Below are 24,883 nucleotides of genomic sequence, written 5' to 3' on the forward strand. Positions count from 1 at the left end.
AGTCTTAGCCACTGGACCACCAGGGAAGTCCCTAGACTCATAACTTTGAATGAAACCTAAATGTTACTCTATCCCCTTCTATCCTGAAAATGCAATACTATAATTTTGGACCTAGAAGGGAAATTCAGATGTGGAAATAACCTTTTAATCTCATCCCACCTAAATGTTGGATATTTGGATTGGATTTGTCTGGATATTGTCTACTATTATTTTAATGAAACTCTCATGAATATAAACAAATGTTTCTCTTAAATATTCAGTGCTCTGATATAGCAGTCAATTCCATTTTCTTTATGGGAAAAGTTGCTTGAAGAAAGAAAGCAGTAATTACTGTTATGAATAAAGCTTATTTTTAATCTTAACAGTCAACTGTCTCTTCAGGAGTTACGGGAAATCACCATGTAGTAAACATCAAATAGCATTTTATGTGTAACGTGTTAATTTTTATGTGTACAACTGCAAGTACAAGTAAGCCTTATATAAACACAGATGTGTCCCTGACATCTAGATTTTGAACTTAAAATGTTTTTTAACCCTATAAATCAATACTTTGTAGATACTTGACCACAGCATGTTATATTGAATGATTGAAATACATTTTTGCTCAGCTGGACTGTGATATTTTCAAATTCTGAGATTATGTTTTATTTGTTCATCTCATAGGCTCGCATAGTGCCTTACACTGATAAAATATTAATCGAAGTAAGGAATGTATGAAAAACAGGTTATTGTAATTATGTTGACCACTGCTGCTGCTGCTGCTGCTAAGTCGCTTCAGTCCTGCCCAACTCTTAGCAACCCCATGGACTGCAGCCTACCAGGCTCCTCCGTCCATGGGATTTTCCAGGCAAGAGTACTGGAGTGGGGTGCCACTGCCTTCTCCATGTTGACCACTAGTTCTCATTAATATTTTCTAATAGTTTGTTTATATTGTAGGCTAAGTAGTCTTTGTGATCTGAGAAAAATCTATTATTTATAACATTTCTAAAAAATGTCCTTAGTTTGTTCAAATGCACTTTGTTAAGAACAACTCTTTCCTAAATCATTAATCTCCTGTGTGTGGTTAAACTACACAAAGACAACCATGGTTCCTGCCTTCTGTAAATTTAAGATTCTTACAAATGGAATTTTTAGTGCTCCTTCTAGTTACTTCCAAATTTCTTAGTTACATTAATAGAAAAGTGTTCAGTGATAGATTAGGAAATGCCAAACATCTTTCTTCTTTTGCAGTTTCAGAAGCAAAAAAAAAAAAAAAGAATGACAGCAATTTAAAAGAAGATTTTGAAAGTTTCTCTGTTTCTCCATCCATAGAGGCCCACTAACATTTTGAGAGGACTTTGAGGGTTATATATATATTTTAAGTGACATTATGATCAGGCTGTAGAATCTCGCTGACTATTTTCCTTGCATGTCTATAGCCTGTTCAATTTTCATGGTTGTCTTTTGTGGCCACATGTGAATTTATGGATGACAGCTTTTCCTAATTCCAAACAAGTGTTAGAATTTCTTGGTGTAACATTTTAATTTCTGTGTATGGTTTCTGATTTTTGAAATCTGACCCCTCTTCTTCATTGGTCTTGATGGTGAGATTGTGGGTGATAATGCCCTGTTGCTAACAGGAGTCACATTTCTTCTCAGAATAAAGGATGTATGGAGCTGAAGATGTTATTTCACTTCTGACTTTTACTTGCAGTAGGAATGAAAGTGTAATTGCTTCTTATTTTTCCTTAAGCAGATAGCAGAAATTTAGAAATTTAATCAACAGTCCTAACGCTTAAGTAATAATAATAACAAGAACAACAGTTTAATGAAACTTAAGTTAATAGAAAATCCAACTAACTAGAGTCTTTTGAGTGTGTGTTTACTTAGAAGTTGACCAACATTTACTCGTGAGGGTTTTAGCCATGAGGATTGAAACACCATTCATTTAACCATAGATCTCCCTTCCCAACCATTCCAGTGAAGTGGAGTATAACTAAACTTAGTGGTATTTGTGTGAACTTGTAAGCATATAAATTTGTAAACATCTAAAACTACTTGAGAAAAAAATAATTTAAGTTACTTCATAATGGAAAGTGAGCTAACTAGTGGTCAGCAAAAGCTGTAAGAAATTAAAATTTCCTTCCTTAAGTATAAGTTTTATATGATTGCATTTCTAAAAATCTAGAGTTGCCCTTCTGATCTGGAATGGTTTTTATTCTGTGCAAATTGTGTATGAAACTAGCTAAAGCTTTTTTCATGCTCAACTCTGAGAGAAAAAAGGCAAACATCCTCAATAAGACATTTCTTAGTCTATTTCAACACACACAGTTTGTTCTTTTAGGAACTGTGCCAAATTTTGAAAGAAACAGTAATTCTAAATCATAGTCCTTGTTCTCCAATTGCTTACAACATAAGTGACCAAAGATGTGCGGAATTAAAGTCTGTGGTTGATATTCCTTCCTTTGAAAAGTGGTTTCTATGTCTCTTCCCTTTAAATCTAGATGGGCTTTTGATGTGTTTGTAAACAGTAGAATGCAGAAGTGATGCTTTTGCTTTATCAGAAGATAAAAACCAGAGACATCATTTTGCTGACAAAAGTCCACATAGGTCAAAGCTATGGTTTTTCTAGTAGTCATGTATGGATGTGAGAGCTGGACCATAAAGAAGGTTGAGCACCAAAGAATGTGCTTTCAAACTGTGGTGCTGGAGAAGACTCTTGAGAATCCCCTGGACAGCAAGGAGATCAAACTACTCAATCCTAAAGTAAACCAACCCTGAATACTCATTGGAAGGACTGATGCAGAAGCTAAAACTCCAATACTTTGGCCACCTAATGCAAAGAGCCAACTCACTGGAAAAGATCCTGATGCTGGGAAAGATTGAGGGTAGGAGGGAAAGGGGGCAACAGAGGATTAGATGGTTGGATGGTGTCATCGACTCAATGGACATAAGCCAACTCGGAGAAATAGTGAAGAACAGGAAGCCTGGCGTGCTGCAGCCCGTGAGGTCTCAAAGAGTTGGACACCACTGAGCAACTGAACAAGAAGTCAGCAGAGGCACCTCATGCTTACAGCCCTAAGCTTTCATGGCAGAAGTCTGACTGTCCTAGGCTGCCAGGCTACAAGGAGCCAGGCCACTGAAGAGTCTCCAGGAACCAGTCCTAGTCTTTCAGGGCTCCCAGCCAGCACCAGATATGGGTGAATGAGCTTTAAGAGGACTCCAGCTCCCAGCCATCATGTCAGCCCATTTTCCAGTACCCCCCAGTTAAGGCCCAGACACCGTGGCACAACAACATACTATCCTCACTGTGCCCTTTCCATATTTCTGATTCACAGAAAGTATGAGCATAATAAAATTGGCATTGTTTTGTGCCACTAAGTTTAGGGTGGTTTGTTACACCGCAGTGTTTACAGGAACAAAGACCTACTTGATTTAAGATGTGCTGCAGTAGAACAGGAGAGAATTCATTCCTCTGCCTAGGAAGGTTTCCCAGAAGCAAGGACATCTGAACTTGGCTTTTAGTGAAGAATAGGAGCCTACTAAGTAAAGAAGGTAGGAGAAAGAGTTCTTAAACTGAGAGAACAGTATGGAAAAGTATGGCAATGAAGACTGAATGATGCATTTGGTGGATGACAAGAAGTTTGTTGTGGAAGTGCACTGGCTAGTTAGAGCCAAAAAGGCAGACGTGAAGCTAGACATTTTGTAATTTTTTTTTTTGCTATGCCAAGGGAGTTTCAACTAAAGCGTTGCTGGAGTACAAAGTAATAATCAGACTTGTGTTGTAGAAAGATAGTTCATTCATAGCAGTTGGACGATCTGAGGGAGAAAGCACTAAAAGGCAAGGAGAAAAGTCAGTAATTAGATAGCTCAGATTGCAGATGATCAAAGCCAAGATACATACATATATAGTTTTCTTATAAGAGCAAAATAAGATCAGTTAGGTAACAATGGTTATTTAAATTGCTAATCAGTTATTTACTGAATGTGTCTGTTCAAGCCTTAATAATTAAATGCTACAGCCAGTCACACATTTTGGCAAATCAAACCAATGCTTTTACAAAACATTGATCTCATTACATTTGTTAATGATACTTCTGAATGCCATGTAAAAGCTTCCTCCACTATGAATTTTGGATAATTACGATTATTTTTACATTTCTACAGACTCTGATTGCAGTGGGACATTTAAAAAAAAATAAGACCAAATTGTACCAGTTAAAACACTACTGGAACCATATGTTGCATTTTTGCTACTTCCTAAAAATAAACATTAGTTGACTAAAAAAATTCTTAAAAAAAATTGGTAATTTATGTAATCATAAAGATATCACTCACAGTAAGAAAGTGTATAGTACTTAGTAAAGATATATAAACATAACACACAACTGTAGTCAACAGCTTTCTGTGTGGACTGAATTGCAGTTTAGTTGTGACTTTTGAGCTTTTCTTGAAATTGTGACACCATGCATGTAATAAACTTTTTAAGGGCAAAAAGTTTAGACGGGTCATTCTGCAGTCATTCTGAGCACATGAACTGAACCCTCCATGGCTTGTTCTGCCTTATCTCACAGTGACTTGTCACCAGCTGTGAGGTATAGTGATTTGTTTTAAAAACAGTCCATACAATAGTTTTACTTTACACTTTGGTTGTGTTTTTAAAGTCAACTGTAAAGTTTAATCTTTTTAATTCAAAATCAGAATCCTCAGAATTTTGTAGATTGCTTCCATCTGCCTTCTCGCAGTTTCTGGCACATTTCCTTAAGACAGACAGAACATCTCCCAGAATTTGAGCAGAGACCCTCTACATTTGCCAGTAATACCACATTATGTGTATACTTTGTGAAGAAATGTTTTTTGTTTGTTCTTTTTTCTGTATCACTTATATGATACTCATTTTATCTAAAAGTTATATGAGGTTGATGATTGTCCAGGATAGTTTGTCTTCTTTAAAACTTCTGGCTGCCACATGATCCTTGGCCACCCATTCCATGAAAAGCCCAGAAAATATTCAGGAACAATTTGGGGCAGACTGCTACTCAGTAGATCAGAAGAGAAGGAGATAGGTAGGTCACAGCACAGGATGCCACTCAGGACAGGTTTGCTGCTTGGTGAGCCAAGGAATTAATTAGAGTGGGTAATTTTGAGAATACTAAGAATCAAGTCCACTAGCAAGTGCTAAAATAATGGGAAAATCTAATTAAAATAGAAACCAAATTTTCTTACTGTAAAACAAAAGATCACAGAACTTCAAGAGAGAAAGAGAAGGCAAGGCAAGGGAGGAGAAGGAGAAACCTCACAAAGCAGAGTATTTATTTGCCAGGAAACTACATTCATTCTTATTTATTTATAGGTAAAGAAAAAAAAAAAGGCTACCAGTGTAAAAATTCAAGTATCTCCCTGAAGAAAAAAAGCAAGTGCTTTTTAAGTGTTAGAAAAGAGGTTTACTAGTGATTAGGGTAATTAAGGATCAAAACTAGGTTCTGAAGAGGACAGAATGAGTCCATACAGCAGTACATAACCAGTTTTTTTTTAAGTCCCATTGTTTATTGGTCCAAAATAAATATGAGCAATTGTTAGGTTCGATTTGAGTCTGGTGTACAAGGTCGCTGAAAGTGCCGCGTTTGGACAGATTATAATAATTTGCAGGCCCAGTGCAAAATGAAAACGCAGAGCACCTTTGTTCAGAATTATTAAGAATTTCAAGATAGTGACAACAGAACATGAAAGCAGAGATGAAGCCCCTCTAAGCTTGTGGCCTTGTGTGACTGACAGCAACGTCATACACCCACGAAGGTGGCATTGTCTGTGGTTCTTTAACAGCCTTACTCATTAGAGCTGTCAGTGAAGCAGCTGTTATCCCCTAGACAAGGGCTGTTGTTAGTGTAGATTCAGGGGAGCTCAGCACTCAGGGTTACCTCCGCCTTGGAGCATTTGTTTGTTCCCTTTGTATCCCAAGCATCTCGCTCAGTCTCTGACCCATGGTAAGCAAGCAGTAAATAGTGGATAGGGTAGATGATGGATGATGTGACTGCCAGCCTCTCTCAATGACTCTGATTCTGGTTCAGTTCATCTCTAGATAAGAAGCCCCAGTGTGGATTCTTTTTCATTTCAGTTCATATTGCCCAGACCTTGCAGACGCCTCCGCCCGTCATCTTGGAGGTTTCTTTTAGCTCTGGGCCTTGGGAGTCCTGCACTTACTCAGGTCTGTTTCTCTCTTAAGTGATCCTGAAACGTTTAAACTCATAGATTAGAATAATATTTGAGCCATAACCAAGTTAAGGCTAGACTAATGCTTCCTCCTCCATACCCCCAGTAAAAAGATGTCTACCTCTTAACTCCTGGAAACCGACACTGTGTTAGAGCACATGACAGAAGGAAATTAAGGTTGCAGATAGATTAAAGTCGCTAACTAGCTGACCCTAAAAGTGGCTAAATTATCCTGGATTAACCAGATAGGTCCAGTGTATCACAAGGCTGTTAAGAAGAGAGAGGCAGGAGAGCCAGAGGAAGAAATGAGACCAAGGAAGCAGGGCCAGAGTGAGATGCTAAGAGAAGGTACCCACCTGCATTGCTGGCTTTGAGAATGGAGACAGGGAGTAGCCTCTGGAAAACTCTCCGCTGGGGCTTCCAGAGGAACACAGCTCTGCCAGCACCTTCATTTTAGCCCAGTGAGACGTGGGTCAGATTGCTGACCTCCAGAACTGTAAGATAATGAATTTGTGTTGTTTTAAGCCACTGTGTTATGGTGATTAGTTACAGCAGCCGCAGGAAACCAACAGCTGGTTCCACATGGTGGCAAAACGATCACTCCTGGTCCCTGGTTCATTAGGAGTCACTAACCTCCATGGCAGGGCATTATTTTCTGCCCATGTGTTTTCCACTTCTCTTGGTAGCCTGAAGTAGAGTTCTCTGTGTATGTGTGTGTTTTCTGTGTTTTTAATTTCCTTCATTGGGCCACTATAATACATTTTTGGGTTCAGGCTAGTAGATGTTTCATTCTAGAGAAAGAAATCAATGCAGGCTGTTCCATGAACACTAGTTTCTTGGGATATTAGTAGTTGAGAGAGAGTGAAAAAGAGGTTTCAGCTGCCAAATTCATTTGTAAAACTGAGGATAACCAAGCTACGTTTCTTTTTCATAAAACATTAAAAATATAATCTGTGTATAAATAGTTTTTTTAAATCGTGATAGTTTAAGAGAATATCCAGCAAGAATTATCCATCCTTCAGCTCAAGCTCCTCTCTCCAGAGTCAGCCATTGCTAGTTTCTTGTGAATCCTTCCAGAGATATTTTGATATTATATATAATAATTAAACAAGTTTATGGAAGAACTTCAATAGCTTTAAATGTATAATATGCACATGAAACACTTACAGGACTTAATGGAGAAAAATAAATATTTTCCAAACATTTGGACCACAGATTTCATTTTTTAGAGTGAAATCTTTTTCATTTAGAGTACTTTTTCAGACACACTGAACAACACCAAGCTGCCTTCCTCTGAAATAGAAATAAGAATGAATGACTCCCATATACAGATGTAACAAGAACGGTATGGATTTCGGAGTAAGGGAAACCTAGACTAATGTCCTCATTCCACTGTTGACCTGCCTGCCTGCTCACATGCGTGTTTACTGGCTGTGTGGCTTTGGGCAGGTTGCTTAACTTACTGAGCCTTCTTAATAATACTGTTTACCTCATCCGCTCATTTGTTTGTTAATTAAAACATGAACTCATTGGAACATGGATGAGCCTGGGTGTGTAAAGCAGAGTCATTCTACTTGAGAAGCTTCTAGTCTAGTGAGGGAAGCTTCATTTGTAGCACACCAAGTGGCAAAAAACAAACTAAAGTTGTGGAAAATCATTTTCTATTAATATGACAATTTTCTACTTTTATAGGCACAGATCACTAGAAACAAATGTCACCTATACCACTTCAAAACGTGTAAGGAATACAGGAAGTTTAACATAGGATTTTTCAAGTATTAATTTTTTTAAAGTATGTATGGACTTTGATATTGCTCATCTAATGAATTATCAGAGTAATGTTATTTATCTAAATTAAGCAAGAAGGACGAAATCCTTCCATTTATCGTGAAATTCTTGCATAAATTCTGGCATGGTTGTGGATTATGGATGTATTTATCTTAATGTCTTGTGACTTTAGATGTTGAGTTAGATAGAACTAGATAATCTTATTTTCAGACTCATAATATGAATATTTGACAGAGAAATTGTATAATTATTCTTTCCCAATATCTATAAGGTATACAAGTGCATTTTAGCATTGGTTGTTTACTCTTCATAATTCTCTTTTCTGTGTTTTATTCAAAGTTACTCATTTCGAAGCATATTTCTATTTTCTTATTGTTCTTGATAAACAGCAAAGGAATATTCATTAGAAAAAAATGTTTAGGAATGTAATTGAAAATAGCTAATGCAATTTCTTTTATTTGCCATTTTGGTTGCCAGAAAAAAAAAGCTTCAGCCTCTTTTCATTTTCTCAGACTGTTGAAATGCTGTCTTGGTCTGTTGAATTCCAGACAATGTTCAACACTTGTTTTACTGAATTCTGATGACTTCAGTCTGTTAATTTATTTGGGAGACACTTTTGGTTTTTATAAGGTCAGCTAGAAATGTGTAGCTATTTTCCCATTTATTTGAGGTTCAAATATTTTTTTTAAATACTAATATTTAACTTGAAAATACAGTGGTAACTTTGGTGATGTCAAATCTTTAAGCCCATTATTTATAACTTTTGCATTTAAAAGATGTTTCTCTGAGTTTGTTCCATAATGGCAACTCTGTTAAGGCCGGTATGATAGCTGCCTAGTTATATAATAGTAGCAAGTACCTAATACTTGAACTTGCCTATTTTTTGTCATCATTTTGATGATGGTTCGATTTGTTACATTCTGAAAAACAAGCCATTAAGTACTTGACTTTTATTATTGCCAGGTAATGTATGTCCCAGCCAGTGCTCAGTTCTGTTTGTCTCCATTGCATTGCCCTTACCTCATCTCTCATCTTCATCCCTGCTGCACATCTGACCTTTACCCCAGTCCCAGAGGAGAGTCAGAGATGAGATGGGTGGGTGTCAGGCAAGTTGGTAGTAAAGGAAAGCCCTCTCTCTCTCTCTCTCTCTCTCTCTCTCTCTCTCTCTCTCTGTTTATACATAGATAGATAGATACGGATATAACTTTCATCATAATGTGAGAGAAAGAGCTACTTCAGATGCCCTACACTGGTGGCCAGGCAGGCATTGACCACTGGCCATTTTGCTAGATTTTTGCTGTGATGGCTGCAGTCTGAGAACTTAAGACTATCTTTCCTCCCCAAAGAAAACATTTTCTGTTCTTCTTGTCTATAATGAATCACAAGCATAGCAACATCCTTCCAGGTTATTCTTCTCAACTCCAGATAATTCTTAGTGGGTGAAATAATTTACCTAACGTGTGTTTACAGATTCAGCAGTCAAAGTTGTATAGAAACCCAGCATTTTGGGTGGGAAATGGGAGTAGCACAAGCCGTGGGCATACAAAATACACTAGGTTCTTGCTTCTGCAACAGCTCTCTTGCCTAATTCTCCCCATAACTTTTGAATCATTCTATTTCAATCTTTTATTCATCTCTCTCTCTTGCCATCTGCCTCTGCAGTTTTCACATTTCCTGAGATTCTATAAGGCTTTCCACATTGACTGAGTGCTAAAGAACCCATATGTCAGTGCAGGAGACATGAATTTGATCCCTGGGGTTGGGAGATCCCCTGGAAGAAGGAACTAGCAACCCACTCCAGTATTCTTGCCTGGGAAATCCCAGGGACAGAGGAGCCTGACACGCTACAGTCCACGGGGTCTCAAAGAGCCAGACATGACTGAGCGCACACAGGTGCACAGGATTCTATACCAAACTTTTTGTCTCAGGTAGACTCTCTCTGGGCGTCTCTTCAGCTCATTTGTCTTTAGCGGCCAGTGATATGACAGTGACTGCTGTCTCTGTACATGTAGTCCAGTAATCAGTCTCCCCTGAGCTCTATATTTATAAGCTTATATATTATAAGCATTTACCTACTCAGCATCTGTCTCTATTTGGGTGTCGTGTGGTCACTTCAGGCTGACTCATTATAACTGAAACAGAATCCTTTATGCATAGTACTCAACTTGCCCCTTCTGTGTCACTGTCTTCACAACAGCCAAAATCACAAGACTCCGAAATCTGAGAGCATTGTAATCAGAGAACAAATAAGATCCCAAGCTATTACATGTATACACAGATACATACATACCCCTGTTCAAAGAGTAACATTATATAGTTTTGCATGTTTTTGACATTAAGTAGATAGAACCATATTGTGTATTATTTTGTGCCTTGCTTTTTTGCTCAACATCTCGTGTTTGAGATTCATGCATGTGTGTATGCCGTTGTGTGAAAAATCTATAATTCACTTGCTCATTTTTTATGTAGAGAGACATTTGGGTAGTTTTCAGTTTTTCACTATTATAAACAATGCACATTTGTTTACTATCTCCTGACACACATATGCAAATATTTGCCAGAGTATGTAACTAGAAGCAGAATTCCTGGTTATAAGTACATAAATCTTCATATACCTGGACAGTTATTGCCAAATTGTTATCTAAAGTGCTTTCAAATATTTACACTCCAGCCAGTAGTAATTCATCTTGTCATTTCATGTTCTCTGTGATCTTTGCTATTGTTGGACATTTTTGTTTTTGCTAATCTGGTGTAAAATACTTTATCCTGTTTTTTATTTGCTTGGTTGAAACTTCCTTGGTTTCTAATGAAGTTGAGATAATTATCATATGCTTATTTGGCCCCACTGTTCCCTCTTCTTGGAAGTTTCTGTAGTCTTTGGCATATGCTTTTAAATTATGTTGGGTTTTTTTTAATTGTTTGTACCTTTGGATAATAATCCTTTGTTAGTAGCATATGTTGCAGTATTTCCTCTCAATTTGTGATTTCTTCCATCTCTTTAAGATGTTTGTACTTATTTCTTATGCCTCTAATGTAACTGAATTTATCTGTCTTTATCTTCACGGTTTCACTTTCTGCCTTAAAAAAAAGAACATCTCTATTCTAAGATCCTGAACGTATTTTGCTTTATTTTCTTCTGAATGCTTTAAAGTTTTGCCTTTTCTCATTTAATTGTTTAATTCACCTGGAATTGAATTGTATGTGTATCGTGTATAGTTTGTTCTTCTTGTTTAGTCAGTAAGTCATGTCTGACTCTTTTGCAACACCATGACTATAGGCCACCAATCTCTTCTGTCCATGGGATTTCTCAGTTAAGAATACTGAAGTGGGTCGCCATTTCCTTCTCCAGTTAACCCACATACAAATTGACTTTTGGGTTTTGACTTTAGAACCATTGTTCACGTCATAGTCAAAGGAGAATAATTTGTCAAGTGTCATAGTGCCATCAATCATTATACATCTCTCTGAACCTCTCAGTCTGCTCAAATTGGCTCGTTGACATTTTTTCAGAAATATTGTTTTCAGAGTATGTTATAAAATGCAAGTAGTTCACTCTAAACAATACTGATGGTTCTCATTTGATAAGAAAAGACTGATGTTACAGCCATGCTGATATCAGTGTTAAACCTCACTGAGAAAATTTCTTTACAAAATGAGCCAATAACTAGAAATATCATTTTAAAAGTTGTTGGTAATCCAACTCCGAGAAATTTAAAAGAGAAAGTCAATTATTCATTCTAACATTTTAGGGAAGCTTTCCCAGGATGAATAATTCTTGTGCCAGTCTAACTTTTAATCTACACTATTGATTAGATGGTGGTAATGCAGTTTGATTCAAGCTCTAGTGTGTGTGTGTTTGTGTGTATTTTAATGCAGTGTGAAATCAAGTCATAAAACATAGAACTCTCTGCAACTATATTATTGAGGCTATGCTGTTGCTGCAGCTAAGTCACTTCAGTCATGTCCGACTCTGTGCAACACCATAGATGGTAGCCCACCAGGCTCCCCCATCCCTGGGATTCTCCAGGCAAGAACACTGGAGTGGGTTGCCATTTCCTTCTCCAATGCATCAAAGTGAAAAGTGAAAATGAAGTCCCTCAGTTGTGTCCGACTCTTAGTGACCCCATGGACTGCAGCCTACCAGGCTCCTCCGTCCATGGGATTTTCCAGGCAAAAGTACTAGAGTAGGTTGACATTGCCTTCTCCATATTGAGGCTATAGCCATTTTTTAATAAGGCTGTCATGTTCTGGAGAAGCTTCATTTATTCACTTTATTTGAAAAGTCCTTATACTTTAGCCTTTGTGCAATGATGATTTCTCATTCTGTCATTAACCTTTCCTTTTTAATTCATAGTTTTCATTTATTCCACAGGTATTTATTGAGAGCTTGTATTTTGCAAAGTAGTCTATTTGAGCATAACTATCTCTGAATTTAGGGACTAAAGGAACTCCAGGATCTTTTATATTAACCCTAACTTCTACAATTTAAATTAAGACACTGACATCCAGAAGTGTGCCATCACTTGCCAAAACCTTAATGTGATAAAGCGTAAATAAAGATCTCCCAACCTGGATTCAGAATTCTTCCTGTTGAACCATGTTGCCCATAAAAACTAAAAATATACTTGAATCCTAAGTCTTAATATAATGTTTAAAACACTCCTAAAGGAATTTTGTGAACAAAATATATTACAATCCTTGCCTTAAAGCTACTTATAAAATGTTGAGGATGAAAAACATATTTGAAAATAAATGGAGAAGGTAAAAAGTTTAACTGAAAGCTTCCTGAGGGGCAGATTATGTGTCAGTTCCGTTTAGTTCAGTTCAGTCACTCAGTCGTGTCCGACTCTTTGCGACCCCATGAATAGCAGCACTCCAGGCCTCCCTGTCCATCACCAACTCCCGGAGTTCACTCAGGTTCACGTCCATCGAGTCAGTGATGCCATCCAGCCATCTCATCCTCTGTCGTCCCCTTCTCTTCCTGCCCCCAATCCTTCCCAACATCACAGTATTTTCCAGTGAGTCAACTCTTCGCATGAGGTGGCCAAGGTACTGGAGCTTCAGCTTTAGCATCATTCCTTCCGAAGAAATCCCAGGGCTGATCTCCTTCAGAATGGACTGGTTGGATCTCCTTGCAGTCCAAGGGACTCTCAAGAGTCTTCTCCAACACCACAGTTCAAAAGCATCAATTCTTTGGTGCTCAGCTTTCTTCACAGTCCAACTCTCTCACCCATACATGACTACTGGAAAAACCATAGCCTTGACTAGACGGACCTTAGTCGGTAAAGTATTGTCTCTGCTTTTGAATATGCTGTCTAGGTTGGTCATAACTTTTCTTGCAAGGAATAAGCATCTCCAATCAAATTTGATATATTTCCCTAACACAGTGAGCTGATCATAGTACATATTTAAGTATTGATTAAATGAAAAACTATGTATTGAAATATTGGATGCAGATATTAGGTACTTTAAATGATCAGAGAAAATAAAAACTAACCTCAATTTGGAAAGTAAAAACAAAAAAAAGAAGTCTTCATGGAAGATTTAGAACTTAAAGTGGGCCATAACTAATGGTTGCAATTTAATTAGAAATAGAGGAACTCACATTTTAAAAATACTTGTTTAGCTCACTTTCTATTAAGACTTTAGATACAGGTTCTCGGAGTTATTTGCTTTCAGACTTCACCTCTTAGCATGAGTGCTTGGAATAAGCATGTTCATGAAAAAATAACATGATAAATATGCTAAGATATGGGTATAAGGATTTTAATTGTTGTATTATTTATAAGAGCATTAAGAAATAGAACCAACCCAAACAGTCATCAGTGGATTAATTGTTAGTACAAACAATTTAAGATTAATGGTGAGTATAGTGGAGGTGATGGAATTCCAGCTGAGCTATTCAAATCTTAAAAGAAGATGCTGTTGATGTGCTGCACTTAATATGCCAGCAAATATGGAAAACTCAGCAGTGGCCACACAACTGGAAAAGGTCAGTCCCAAGGAAAGGCATTGCCAAAGAATGCTCAAACTACCACACAATTGCACTCATCTCACACCCTAGCAAAGTAAAGCTCAAAATTCTCCAAATGAGGCTCCAACAGTATGTGAACCAAGAACTTCCAGATGTTCAAGCTGGTTTTAGAAAAGGCAGAGGAACCAGAGATCAAATTGGATCCATTGGGTCATCAAAAAAGCAAGAGGGTTCCAGAAAAACACCCACTTCAGCTTCATTGAGTACACCAAAGCCTTTGACTGTGTGGATCACAACAAACTGTGGAACATTCTTAAAGAGATGGGAATACCAGACCACCTCACCTGCCTCCTGAGAAACCTGTATGCAGGTCAAGAAGTAACAGTTAAAACCAGGCATGGAACAATGGACTGGTTCCAAATTGGGAAAGGAGTACGTCAAGGCTGTATATTGTCACACTGCTTATTTAACTTATATGCAGAGTACATTATGCAAAATGCCTGGCTGAATGAAGCAGAAGCTGGAATCAAGATTGCCGGGAGAAATACCAATAACCTCAGATATGCAGATGATACCACCCTTATGGCAGAAAGTGAAGAAGAACTAAAGAGCCTCTTGATGAATGTGAAAGAAGAGAGTGAAAATGTTGACTTAAAACTCAGCATTCAGAAAACTAAGATCATGGCATCCTGTCCCATCACTTCATGGCAAATAGATGGGGAAACAATGGAAACAGTGAGAGACTTTATTTTCTTGGGCTCTAAAATCACTGCAGATGGTGATTGCAGGCACAAAATTAAAAGATGCTTGCTCCTTGGAAGAAAAGATATGACAAGCTTAGACAGCATATTAAAAAGCAGAGACATTACTTTGTCAACAAAGGTCCATATAGTCAAAGCTATGGTTTTTCCAGTATTCATGTATAGATGTGAAAGTTAGACCATGAAGAATTCTGAATGCCAAACAATTGATGTTTTTGAGCTGTGGTGTTGGAGAAGACTCTTGAGAGTCCCTTGGACTGCAAGGAGATCCAACAAGTAAATCCTAAAGGAAATCAGTCCTAAATATTCATTGGAAGGACTGATGCTGAAGCTCCAGTCTCTTGGCTATCTGTTGAGAAAGCTAACTCATTAGAAAAGACCCTGATGCTGGGAAAGATTGAAGGCAGGTAGAGAAGCAGATGACAGAGGACAAGATGGCTGGATGGCAGCACTGACTCAATGGACATGAGTTTGAGCAAGGTCCAGGAGATGGTGAAAGACAGGGAAATATGTGCTGCAGTCCAGAAGCTGCAAAGAGCCAGACATGACCGAGCAACTCAACAGCAACAACAGCAGCAATAGATCTATATTTTTCAACATGGCAGAAATACTGATAATATATTTTAGAGTAAAAACATTAAGCTGCAAAATTATATATATGATCTCATATTTGTAAAGAAAAACATGAAAACACAAATAATGCAAAGCAGGATGGTGAACATTTTCATTTTCTTTTTCATGCTTTTCAGAATTTTTATAAAGTCTTTCAATAAACATGTGTTACTTATAAAAATGTATAAACTTTTTATCTGGGTGTGGGAGAGTTCTAAATTTATTCTCTTCACTTACCACAAATATGGAATCTGTAGAACAGTGATCTCCATTCATGGAACAGCTTTCACTAAGCACCTACTATGTACTAGACACTAAGAACAGAAGTGTCAAAATCTATTTCCTGGGCTCCTCATGGCTAGAAAGAGATGGAAATCTGAAATGGAGAAACAGGGATCAATTCCCTTCAAACTTGTCACTTCAGAGTGGTCCCTTTGTCCTATATTGCTTTTTTTTTTTTTAACTAAATTGATGGCTGTCTGTGTTGTGCTTGTACAGTGTCTAGACTATGAATAAAATTACAGAAGTTTTTCCATGTATGACTTTTTAATTAAAATAATTCAACTCTCTCTTTTGCTAGAAGAAAAAGTAATTCTAAGACATTTAGAGCTAGACAAAAATGTGTAATGTGTTTTGAGTTTACATTGAGAACTTATACATGTAATAATTATGCTTTTGTTCTGTACTGTATAATTTTCTCCTTCTATAGAATATATTTTCAGAAATCCAATTACATGTTAAAGTAATTATGTCAGTATTTGTTGTTAATTTTAATACTGATTCTCCCAGAGGGCAGTACTTGTCATCTTGAGAATGCACTAATGCCTAGCACTTCAGCATTCCTGTGAGGGTTAGGTTGTCCAAACTTGGCTTGCTCAGGATAAGACAGAGCTGTCCCAGGTCTAATGGCAGCCAGCCATGATTAATTGTATGCAGTCATGAGGCCAAGGAGGACCCTGTAGAGGATTCAGCTTTAGCAATCTGTACAACTAAGTATGAGTACAGGCTTTTGGAAATACTCATCTAAACATATTCAACATTTGGGGGTTTTTAGTTGATTATTCTTTTAAATTAAAGAAGCTATTAGCAGGAGCACTGTTATAGTTTATTTTGTATCAAGGACTAAAAATAATGGTTTCCAAATGTTTTGTAGGAATTTATAACCATTTTCATTGATAATATCTCACTTAATCTTTAGACCACCTCTGAGGCAGGTAGTATTATCTCAGTTTTACAGGTGAGAGAACAGAGGTCCAGTTAGATTGACTTGCCTGAAGTCACCTAGCTAATAAGAAATAGACCTGAATTCCAACCTAAGAGTCCTGACTTCAAATCCTGTTCTTTTTTAGCTATACCAAACTTTGTGGTTGGAAATATGGGTATTTCTTTGCATATTACTGGGTTGATTCTGATAAGATTCATACAAGGGCATAAATATACATTCCTAAGCTCTTCTTTTGATTAAGCTGTTACCTTCCAGTTCACCACTTTTAAGACTAATTATGAGTTAGTGATCATGCCTTTTACCCTAGGACTCAGAGACTATTTACGTAAATATAGAGGTTAGTCCATTGATATAGTAACTGCAGTACTGAAACTGAAGAAATTCACTCACTAAAGGAAGATATGTAGATTCAGTAAATGATTGTGGACCAACAGCATTTCATCAACAGCTGCTAATACAACAAGGCATTATATACACATGTACAATTGAATGACCCCTAAAAGAAATTTATGTGATCAGAACTTCCTGCTGTTGAGCTTCAAATGCATGTTCATAGTTAGAATTTAAAGGAGGTGAAGGAAAATGTAAATTGTTTTGAAATTATTAAAGAAATGGATTGAGAAACCTGTATCTTGACATAAAAATACAGCATAGAGAATATCTTATTTCTTGACCTTAATTATGAATATTGTAGTAAGGCCTTTGAATTTTCATTAGCTCAGAAAAGAGGCAGATTAATTCCAAAGCAGTTAAAGAAATTAAATTCCTTTCATTTATCTTTATGTTAATGCAACAGTTTGGAACAGGGTTTAACTTTTATTTCACTTACGTGTCTCTTAAAATTTTCTTTTATTCTGTATGTAGGTTTTCTAAATAAAATTATTTTGATTTTTTTCTTTTTACTCTAGGCTTGATCCTCCACTACCTGAGATGCCGAAAAAGGATCATGGCTCAGCTGAAAACATGTCCTTAGAAACTCTGAGAAATAGTAGTCCAGGAGACCTCTTTGATGAGATTTAATTGTCTCAAAAAGTACTTTGATATTCACAAGACTATGTTTTCTATCCCATTCTTTAAACTGCAAAAACAAAATTTCAACTCAGCAGCGGCCCTTAGGGCACCTTACGATTTAATTACACACACAGTGAGCTGAAACCATCGTGCAAAATGGATTACACATGTATATGAAAATATGATTTGATGACAGTGGTACATTATTCTAATATGTTTATTCAGCATGCCTGTAATTACATAAAATCTCAGACCTTTTTATTGCAAAGGTCACATGTACTTTATTCATTTCATACATATTATATGTAATAGCTGTCTATCCTGTCTAGGAAGATTTTGAAAATAGGACAAATAGAATGTCTACAAATTCTTTTTCAAATAATCATATTCTAAACACTGATGTTTGAGTATTTTAATTTGTGAAATGATGTGCAAAATCTAGTTTAGTTTTTGCACAATCTGAAAATTTGGTGATAAAACTTTTGATTGAAGATTTTGTATTCTCAATAAAATGTTATCTTGCTTAACTTTTTCCTTTACTCTAGTATCAGGTCTTTATAGAGTGCATATTAATGTAAATGTAACATCGTTTTGTATCAAAGCATGTTTTTCAGAGATCTCAAGATCTCAGAACGATTGTACTGTTGGTCCCTCTGCCTAGAATGTTGATCTTTGTACATTTGGTTATTTTCACCTTTCAGATCTAGAATCAGATGTCTCCTACTCCAAGGTGCTTGCTCTGAAATATACTTTAAAAAAGATGTGCATATTCCCAGTCACTCTATCCCATTGGAATGGTTTTTTCACTCTATGTATCACTTGGCTTCCCTGGTGGCTCAGAGGGTAAAGAATCCACCTGCAATGCGGGAGACTTGGGTTTGATCCCTGGGTTGGGAAGATTCCCTGGAGAAGGGAATGGCTACCCACCCCAGCATTCTGGCCTGGAGAATTCCAGACTATAGACTATAGACTATTCCATGGACTATAGTCCATGGTTTGCAAAGAGTTGGACATGACTGAGCAACTTTCATTTTCTCTTTATGTATAACTGTCTGGAATTACTATTTTTTTTTCTTGCCTCTTATCTCTCTCTTCTCCTTCCTTCTATTTATCTGTCTTTCTCTCACTAACCTACCACTGTCCCTACCCCACAGTCCCCAGTCTGTCTGCCAATAGAAAGTAAGCCCCATCATAGCACAGGCATGACCATCTGTTTTCTCTCTCCACCTGCCAGTACCTAGGACAGGGCTGGATTCCTAGTGGCTTAATAAGTGTTTACTGAAGAAATAAAAGCATGTCCATCACAGTGTTGACACTCAGATGATCTAGTTGCCTTAAGTTACTAGATCACTGTGAACACCAACTCATTAAAAGACTGAAATCTAGCTGGATGATTTGATACAAAGAAAAAATTTTTCAGAAAACATAACTACCTTCTCTGATTAATTAAAAATATACATATATATACACACAAGCTTGACTACAGAAAGATAATGAGAAAGAAATTATAGATAATTGTTTATATCAGAAATGGGATTTTCTTGAGAGTTCCATGATGACCCAATGGCTTAGTCTCTGTGCTCCCAATGCAGGAGCTGAGGTCCAATCCCCAGTCAGGAAACTAGATCTCACATGTCATGACTAAGGGTTCGTATGCCACAACTAAAGATCCTGCATGCCACAACTAAGACCCAGCACAGCCAAATATATCAACCAATAAATAGAAATATTTTTTTAAAAGAAATAAGATTTTATTGTCCATGGAACCACAAAATATTTTAAATAGAAAATTTCCTGCATTTTCATTTCTATACTGGTTTCCAGTTAAGAGGGAGATTTTTACTCAAGTGTATATATAAATGTGTGAAATATAAAATTCTACTCGGTCACATAAAAAATTCAATAATGAATTTGTGTAATCCAGGATTTACATTGGATCTTTCCAAGGGGATTTGGTACATAAAGTACCAGAATCTCAAAATAATACTATCACATCTGAATAGACTACAAATGACTGACCAAAATTAGTATACATCATTGTATGTGTATATATGTATATACATACGTGTATATTTTATATATATGTATATGTATATTTTTTTAAGAGAAAACAATTTTGGCTGTTAACTAGCAGTGAGAAGGGAACATGTTTCCTAAGTTATGGTAACAATACAATCTATAGTTCATGGTATAGTAGACTCTCGAACAACATGGGGTTGAACTATGCAGGTGCACTTATAAGGGGATTTTTTTCAATAGGAATACCAGACCACCTAACCTGCCTCTTGAGGAATCTGTATGCAGGTCAGGAAACAACAGTTAGAACTGGACATGGAACAACAGACTGGGTCCAAATAGGAAAAGGAGTACGTCAAGGCTGTATATTGTCACACTGCTTATTTAACTTCTGTGCAGAGTACATCATGAGAAATGCTGGACTGGAAGAAACACAAGCTGGAATCAAGATTGCTGGGAGAAATATCAATAACCTCAGATATGCAGATGATACCACCCTTATGGCAGAAAGTGAAGAGAAGCTAAAAAGCCTCTTGATGCAAGTGAAAGAGGAGAGTGAAAAGGTTAGCTTAAAGTTCAACATTCAGAAAACAAAGATCATGGCATCCGGTCCCATCACTTCATGGGAAATAGATGGGGAAACAGTGGAAACAGTGTCAGACTTTATTTTGGGGGGCTCCAAAATCACTGCAGATGGTGACTGCAGCCATGAAATTAAAAGATGCTTACTCCTTGGAAGAAAAGTTATGACCAACTTAGATAGCATATTCAAAAGCAGAGACATTACTTTGCCGACTAAGGTCCATCTAGTCAAGGCTATGGTTTTTCCTGTGGTCATGTATGGATGTGAGAGTTGGATTCTGAAGAAGGCTGAGCACCGAAGAATTGATGCTTTTGAAGTGTGGTGTTGGAGAAGACTCTTGAGAGTTCTTAGGACTGCAAGGAGATCCAACCAGTCCATTCTGAAGGAGACCAGCCCTGGGATTTCTTTGGAAGGAATGATGCTAAAGCTGAAGCTCCAGTACTTTGGCCACCTCATGCGAAGAATTGACTCATTGGAAAAGACTCTGATGCTGGGAGAGATTGGGGACAGGAGGAGAAGGGAACGACAGAGGATGAGATGGCTGGATGGCATCCCTGACTCGATGGACGTGAGTCTGAGTGAACTCCGGGAGATGGTGATGAACAGGGATGCCTGGTGTGCTGCGATTCATGGGGTCGCAAAGAGTCAGACACGACTGAGCGACTGAACTGAACTGACACAATCTGCATTTGGTTGAGTCTTCAGCTGCAGAATGGCAGATTTGGAGGATCTGAAGATACTGAGGAACGACAGATACGAAGGGCTGACTATAAATTATACTCAGATTCTCGACTGTCTAGAGGGTTAGCACCCCTCTCCCCACATTGTTCAAGGTTCAGTTGTATTTCACTTTTTCAGGGTTGTGGATCTTTTTAACCATTGCTGTGTGTCAGATTGATTCAGCTGGTTAGAATAGAGCATAATAAGCCCATAATCTTGGTTTCCTCTTTTCTGTTTATTGCTATTTTATAGTTCTTGTTCTCTGTAAACAGACATCTATAGGTTTGGTTAACAGGTCCAGATTCTGTAATTCCATGCTATGATTTTTTTCCCACATTTTTCCTTGTCTGTATTCTAAAATAGATTTTTGTAGAAGACACTGCAATGGAAGGCAAAAGAATTTGCAGCCTGGCTTTTTTGATCTTGGTGCCCTCACTTCTAAAAACAAGGTGATTACATTTCTGAAGGGTGTTTTTTGGCTTAAGGTTTATAATTATTGGCCCTGGCATCAGATGGTATGGGTCAGACCTCATTAGGGAAGTTCATGGGAGAAAAAAATCCCATCTCAGGAAGAGATGTCTTTATTATGTGGTTTTTAAAAGGTCAGGAAACTACTTAAAACTTGTTCTTAGTGGCACATAATTCAAATTTATGAAATTCTAGGTTCCCACGTTTTAGAGCCAAGCAGCTCTTTATTGGGTAAGTTTGATTCAGCAATGTTTATAAAGGATTAGTTATGCACAAAATTCAGAACCGGGCCATGTGTGGAATTGAAGGATAAATCCATCATTTACCAGGTATTTGTTAAGCATTTGTGTTAACCTCCACTCTGGGCACTAGATGAGACAATGAATAATACTAGTGCTCTGTTGCTGTGATTTTATATCCTAGCAAGTGAAATTTGGGGTCTGGTCTCAAAAAGTGGAGTGTATGATATTGGGGCTTAAAACTACTATGTAATGAACCATAACATCAAGGAGTATTAGAATAAGTGACTTAAAGAGAAAAATTAAAAAATTAAAGTTTTAGATGAGAATCCATAGAAGATAAAAGATACAATTGGGAGATTAAGAGAAATTGGTAGGAGCTGGGGAGCGTGAGCTAAGGATATAGCTATCTTCCAGATCAGAGGAGAGTATAGAAGGTGCTGGGGCATCAGCTATGAGGTTAATTTCCAAGTTTACAATTGTGAATCCTCAGAATGAAGAAGACAGGTTAGAAGATGTTCCAGGGGGACTGTTGGCCCACGGTGTTTAGGAGCAAGAATCTCAGTTATATAATAAAGGTATGGCGAGCATTGAGCCCCGCAGGTCTAACTGGCACTTCCTTGGGAAGGTATGGGCTGCCAGAAAACTTCAGGTCACAGAGACCTTGCTGGTCATCTGAGGATGGGAAAGGAAGGCAGGTCTGGAGGCCTCTCAGCAGATACTTTAAAGGAGCAGCCAACCTGTATCCTTTTGTGTCTCTCCCATTCTCTTATTACAGAATCCATTTTAAATAAAGTGAGATTAAATAGCTGACATCCAAGTCCATGAAAGGCCTCATGAATTTATCTATAAATCAGGAAATTAAAAAAAAATAGGTTGTTAACACATTTTGTAAGGGAGTTCATAGTAACAAAAGAACTATTCATGTATCCTTGTGTAGCTGTTGTCTGAATTAAAACTTTCCCCTGCTAATCTGACAGTTTCTAGGGAAATGCTTCTCAGGAGGGCAGATTCCACTTGCAAATGAGGTCGCTCAGTCGTGTCCAACCCTCAGCGATCCCACGGACTGCAACCTTCCAGGCTCCTCCGTCCATGGGATTTTCCAGGCAAGGGTACTGGAGTGGGTTGCCATTGCCTTCTCCATCAGTGCGCAAACATGAAATGATTGTCTCCATTTTAATAACTGGAAAAGGATACCTTGGAAAATACATGACAGCCTGCATTTTGTGGTTAACTGACCATCCAACCATCTCTTGTCCTGTCTCCCAGTCCTCTTTCTTACCTACTCAACCTAAAATGCTCTTCAGCCTCCCTTCTAATTTTCTCCATTTCAAATACCCACACGTTGTCTCGTTTACCAACTATTATCCTCACCTTCTAATGTTCCTGTCCTCTGTGTTTGTGTGTATGTGTGTTTAGTCACTCAGTCATGTCCGACTCTTTGTGATCCCGTGGACTGTAGCCCGCCAGGCTCTTCTTCTCCGTGGGGATTCTCCAGGCAAGAATACTGGAGTGTGTTGCTATGACCTCCTCCAGTGGATCTTCCCAACCCAGGGATCAAACTGGGGTCTCCTGCATTGCAGACGGATTCTTTACCCGCTGAGCAACCAAGGAAGCCCTTCCTTTCCTCTACTTGAATAAAACTCAATATGAATTCTATTGTTCATATGTTGTTTTTTCTTCTCTCTTTTGGAGGTCCTTCGTCCTAAACTATCATCTCACAGTCTCACTGAGAACTATATGTTCTGAGTGAGGGTCTCTTTGTCCCTTAAGGCTTTCGGATCTATAGAAAAAGAGAGAGAGGGAAATTGGAGCCTATTTCCATCTTGATAGTATCAGTAGATATTCCTGTTAAGGGCAGGAGCAATTTTGGTGGCTACTGTTACAGTAAATGAAATGTAGGTTAGTCCTGAACTGCTTATTTTTTAAAAATTTATTTTTTATTAAAGTATAGTTGATTTACAATGTTGTATTAGTTTCTGTTGTATAGTAAAGTGATTCAGTTATACATATACACATATAACATGTATGATGGTGTGGATGGTTTAGTCACTAAGTCGTGTCCGACTCTTGCAACCCCATGGAATGTAGCCTAGCAGGCTCCTCTGTCCATGGATTCTTCAGGCCAAGAATACTGGAGTGGGGTGCCATTTCCTTCTCCAACATACATATATATATTTATGTATATATATATATATATATATTTATGTATATATATACACACACACTCTATATATCAGAGAAGGCAATGGCATCCCACTCCAGTACTCTTGCCTGGAAAATCCCATGGACGGGGGAGCCTGGTGGGCTGCCGTCTATGGGGTCGCACAGAGTCGGATACGACTGAAGTGACTTAGCAGCAGCAGCAGCAACCAGTCAAATAAATGTAGATGGATGAGATGATTTTTATAGAACCTGCTCATATAAGACTCTTATAGAAATCTATCTTACTCTATACTCCTCTGAAAACCAAACCTTAGACCAGGGCTTGCACACAGGCAATTTATTGGGGGAATATCATCGCAGGGAGCAAAAGAGTGAGACCAGATGCATTAAAAACATAAGGAGGAAATGCCAGTGCAAAAGCCTTATCAAGGCAGATAGTCCTTTGGATGACACATCCCCAACCTGACCAAGATCTTCTGAAAAGTGGAAGTGGTAGTCTCTCAGTTGTATCCCTCTCTTTGGGACCCAATGGACTGGGGACCTCCAGGTTCCTCTGTCCATGGGATTCTCCAAGCAAGAATACTGGAGTGGATTGCCATGCCCTTCTCCAGATGATCTTCCTGACTCTGGGACTGAACCCAGATCGCCTGCATTACAAGGAGATTCTTTACTGTCTGAGCCACCAGGAGCCAAGATCTGAGGCATCTTCTAAAAAGTATCTCAAAAAAATAAATAAATAAAAAATAAAAAAGTATCTCAGAACTATGCATCCAGGGGTAAAAAGCATTTATCCTTGAGTTTCTGTTCTCATTTCCCACATGCTACACATGCCCCTGCGTGAACACATATAGCAACAGGTGCTGTGTGACCTTCAAGCCTGATGGGGAGAGTGGCTGGTGTCTACAGTAGCGTAAGGTCCTGATGTATTTCAGAGCCAGTTCCAGTACATGCCATTTCCTGAAAAGCCACTGCTCCCTTTTTTGAAACTTTTATTAGTGAAATGGTTTCTTGAAACAAACAAGAAAATACCCAACTAACAGGGAAATCAAATACATTCTCCAGAGAAGATTTCAGTTAATTCTCATTATCGCCAATTAACAAATTGCCATTAGTTAACCTTACTATTAAAAG

At 37.8% G+C, this 24,883-nt stretch overlaps 1 protein-coding gene across 3 annotated transcripts in view; it reads left to right on the forward strand.

Moving 5' to 3' along the window:
* The window catches only part of XRCC4 (X-ray repair cross complementing 4), a 295,443-nt gene extending 272,191 nt beyond the window's left edge, over positions 1 to 23,252 (forward strand). For 2 of the 3 annotated variants that reach the window (XM_004009065.6, XM_060415987.1), the window contains one exon: positions 17,458 to 23,252. In XM_004009065.6, coding sequence (XP_004009114.2) covers positions 17,458 to 17,569 — 112 coding nt within the window. In that variant the 3' untranslated portion in view covers positions 17,570 to 23,252. The remainder of the gene's footprint in view (positions 1 to 17,457) is intronic. The other variant, XM_042250729.2, reaches the window with a different exon arrangement.
* Positions 23,253 to 24,883: the final 1,631 nt, after the last annotated feature.

This window comes from Ovis aries, chromosome 5, assembly GCF_016772045.2.
Source record: "Ovis aries strain OAR_USU_Benz2616 breed Rambouillet chromosome 5, ARS-UI_Ramb_v3.0, whole genome shotgun sequence".
In the NCBI taxonomy this organism is placed as follows: domain Eukaryota; kingdom Metazoa; phylum Chordata; class Mammalia; order Artiodactyla; family Bovidae; genus Ovis; species Ovis aries.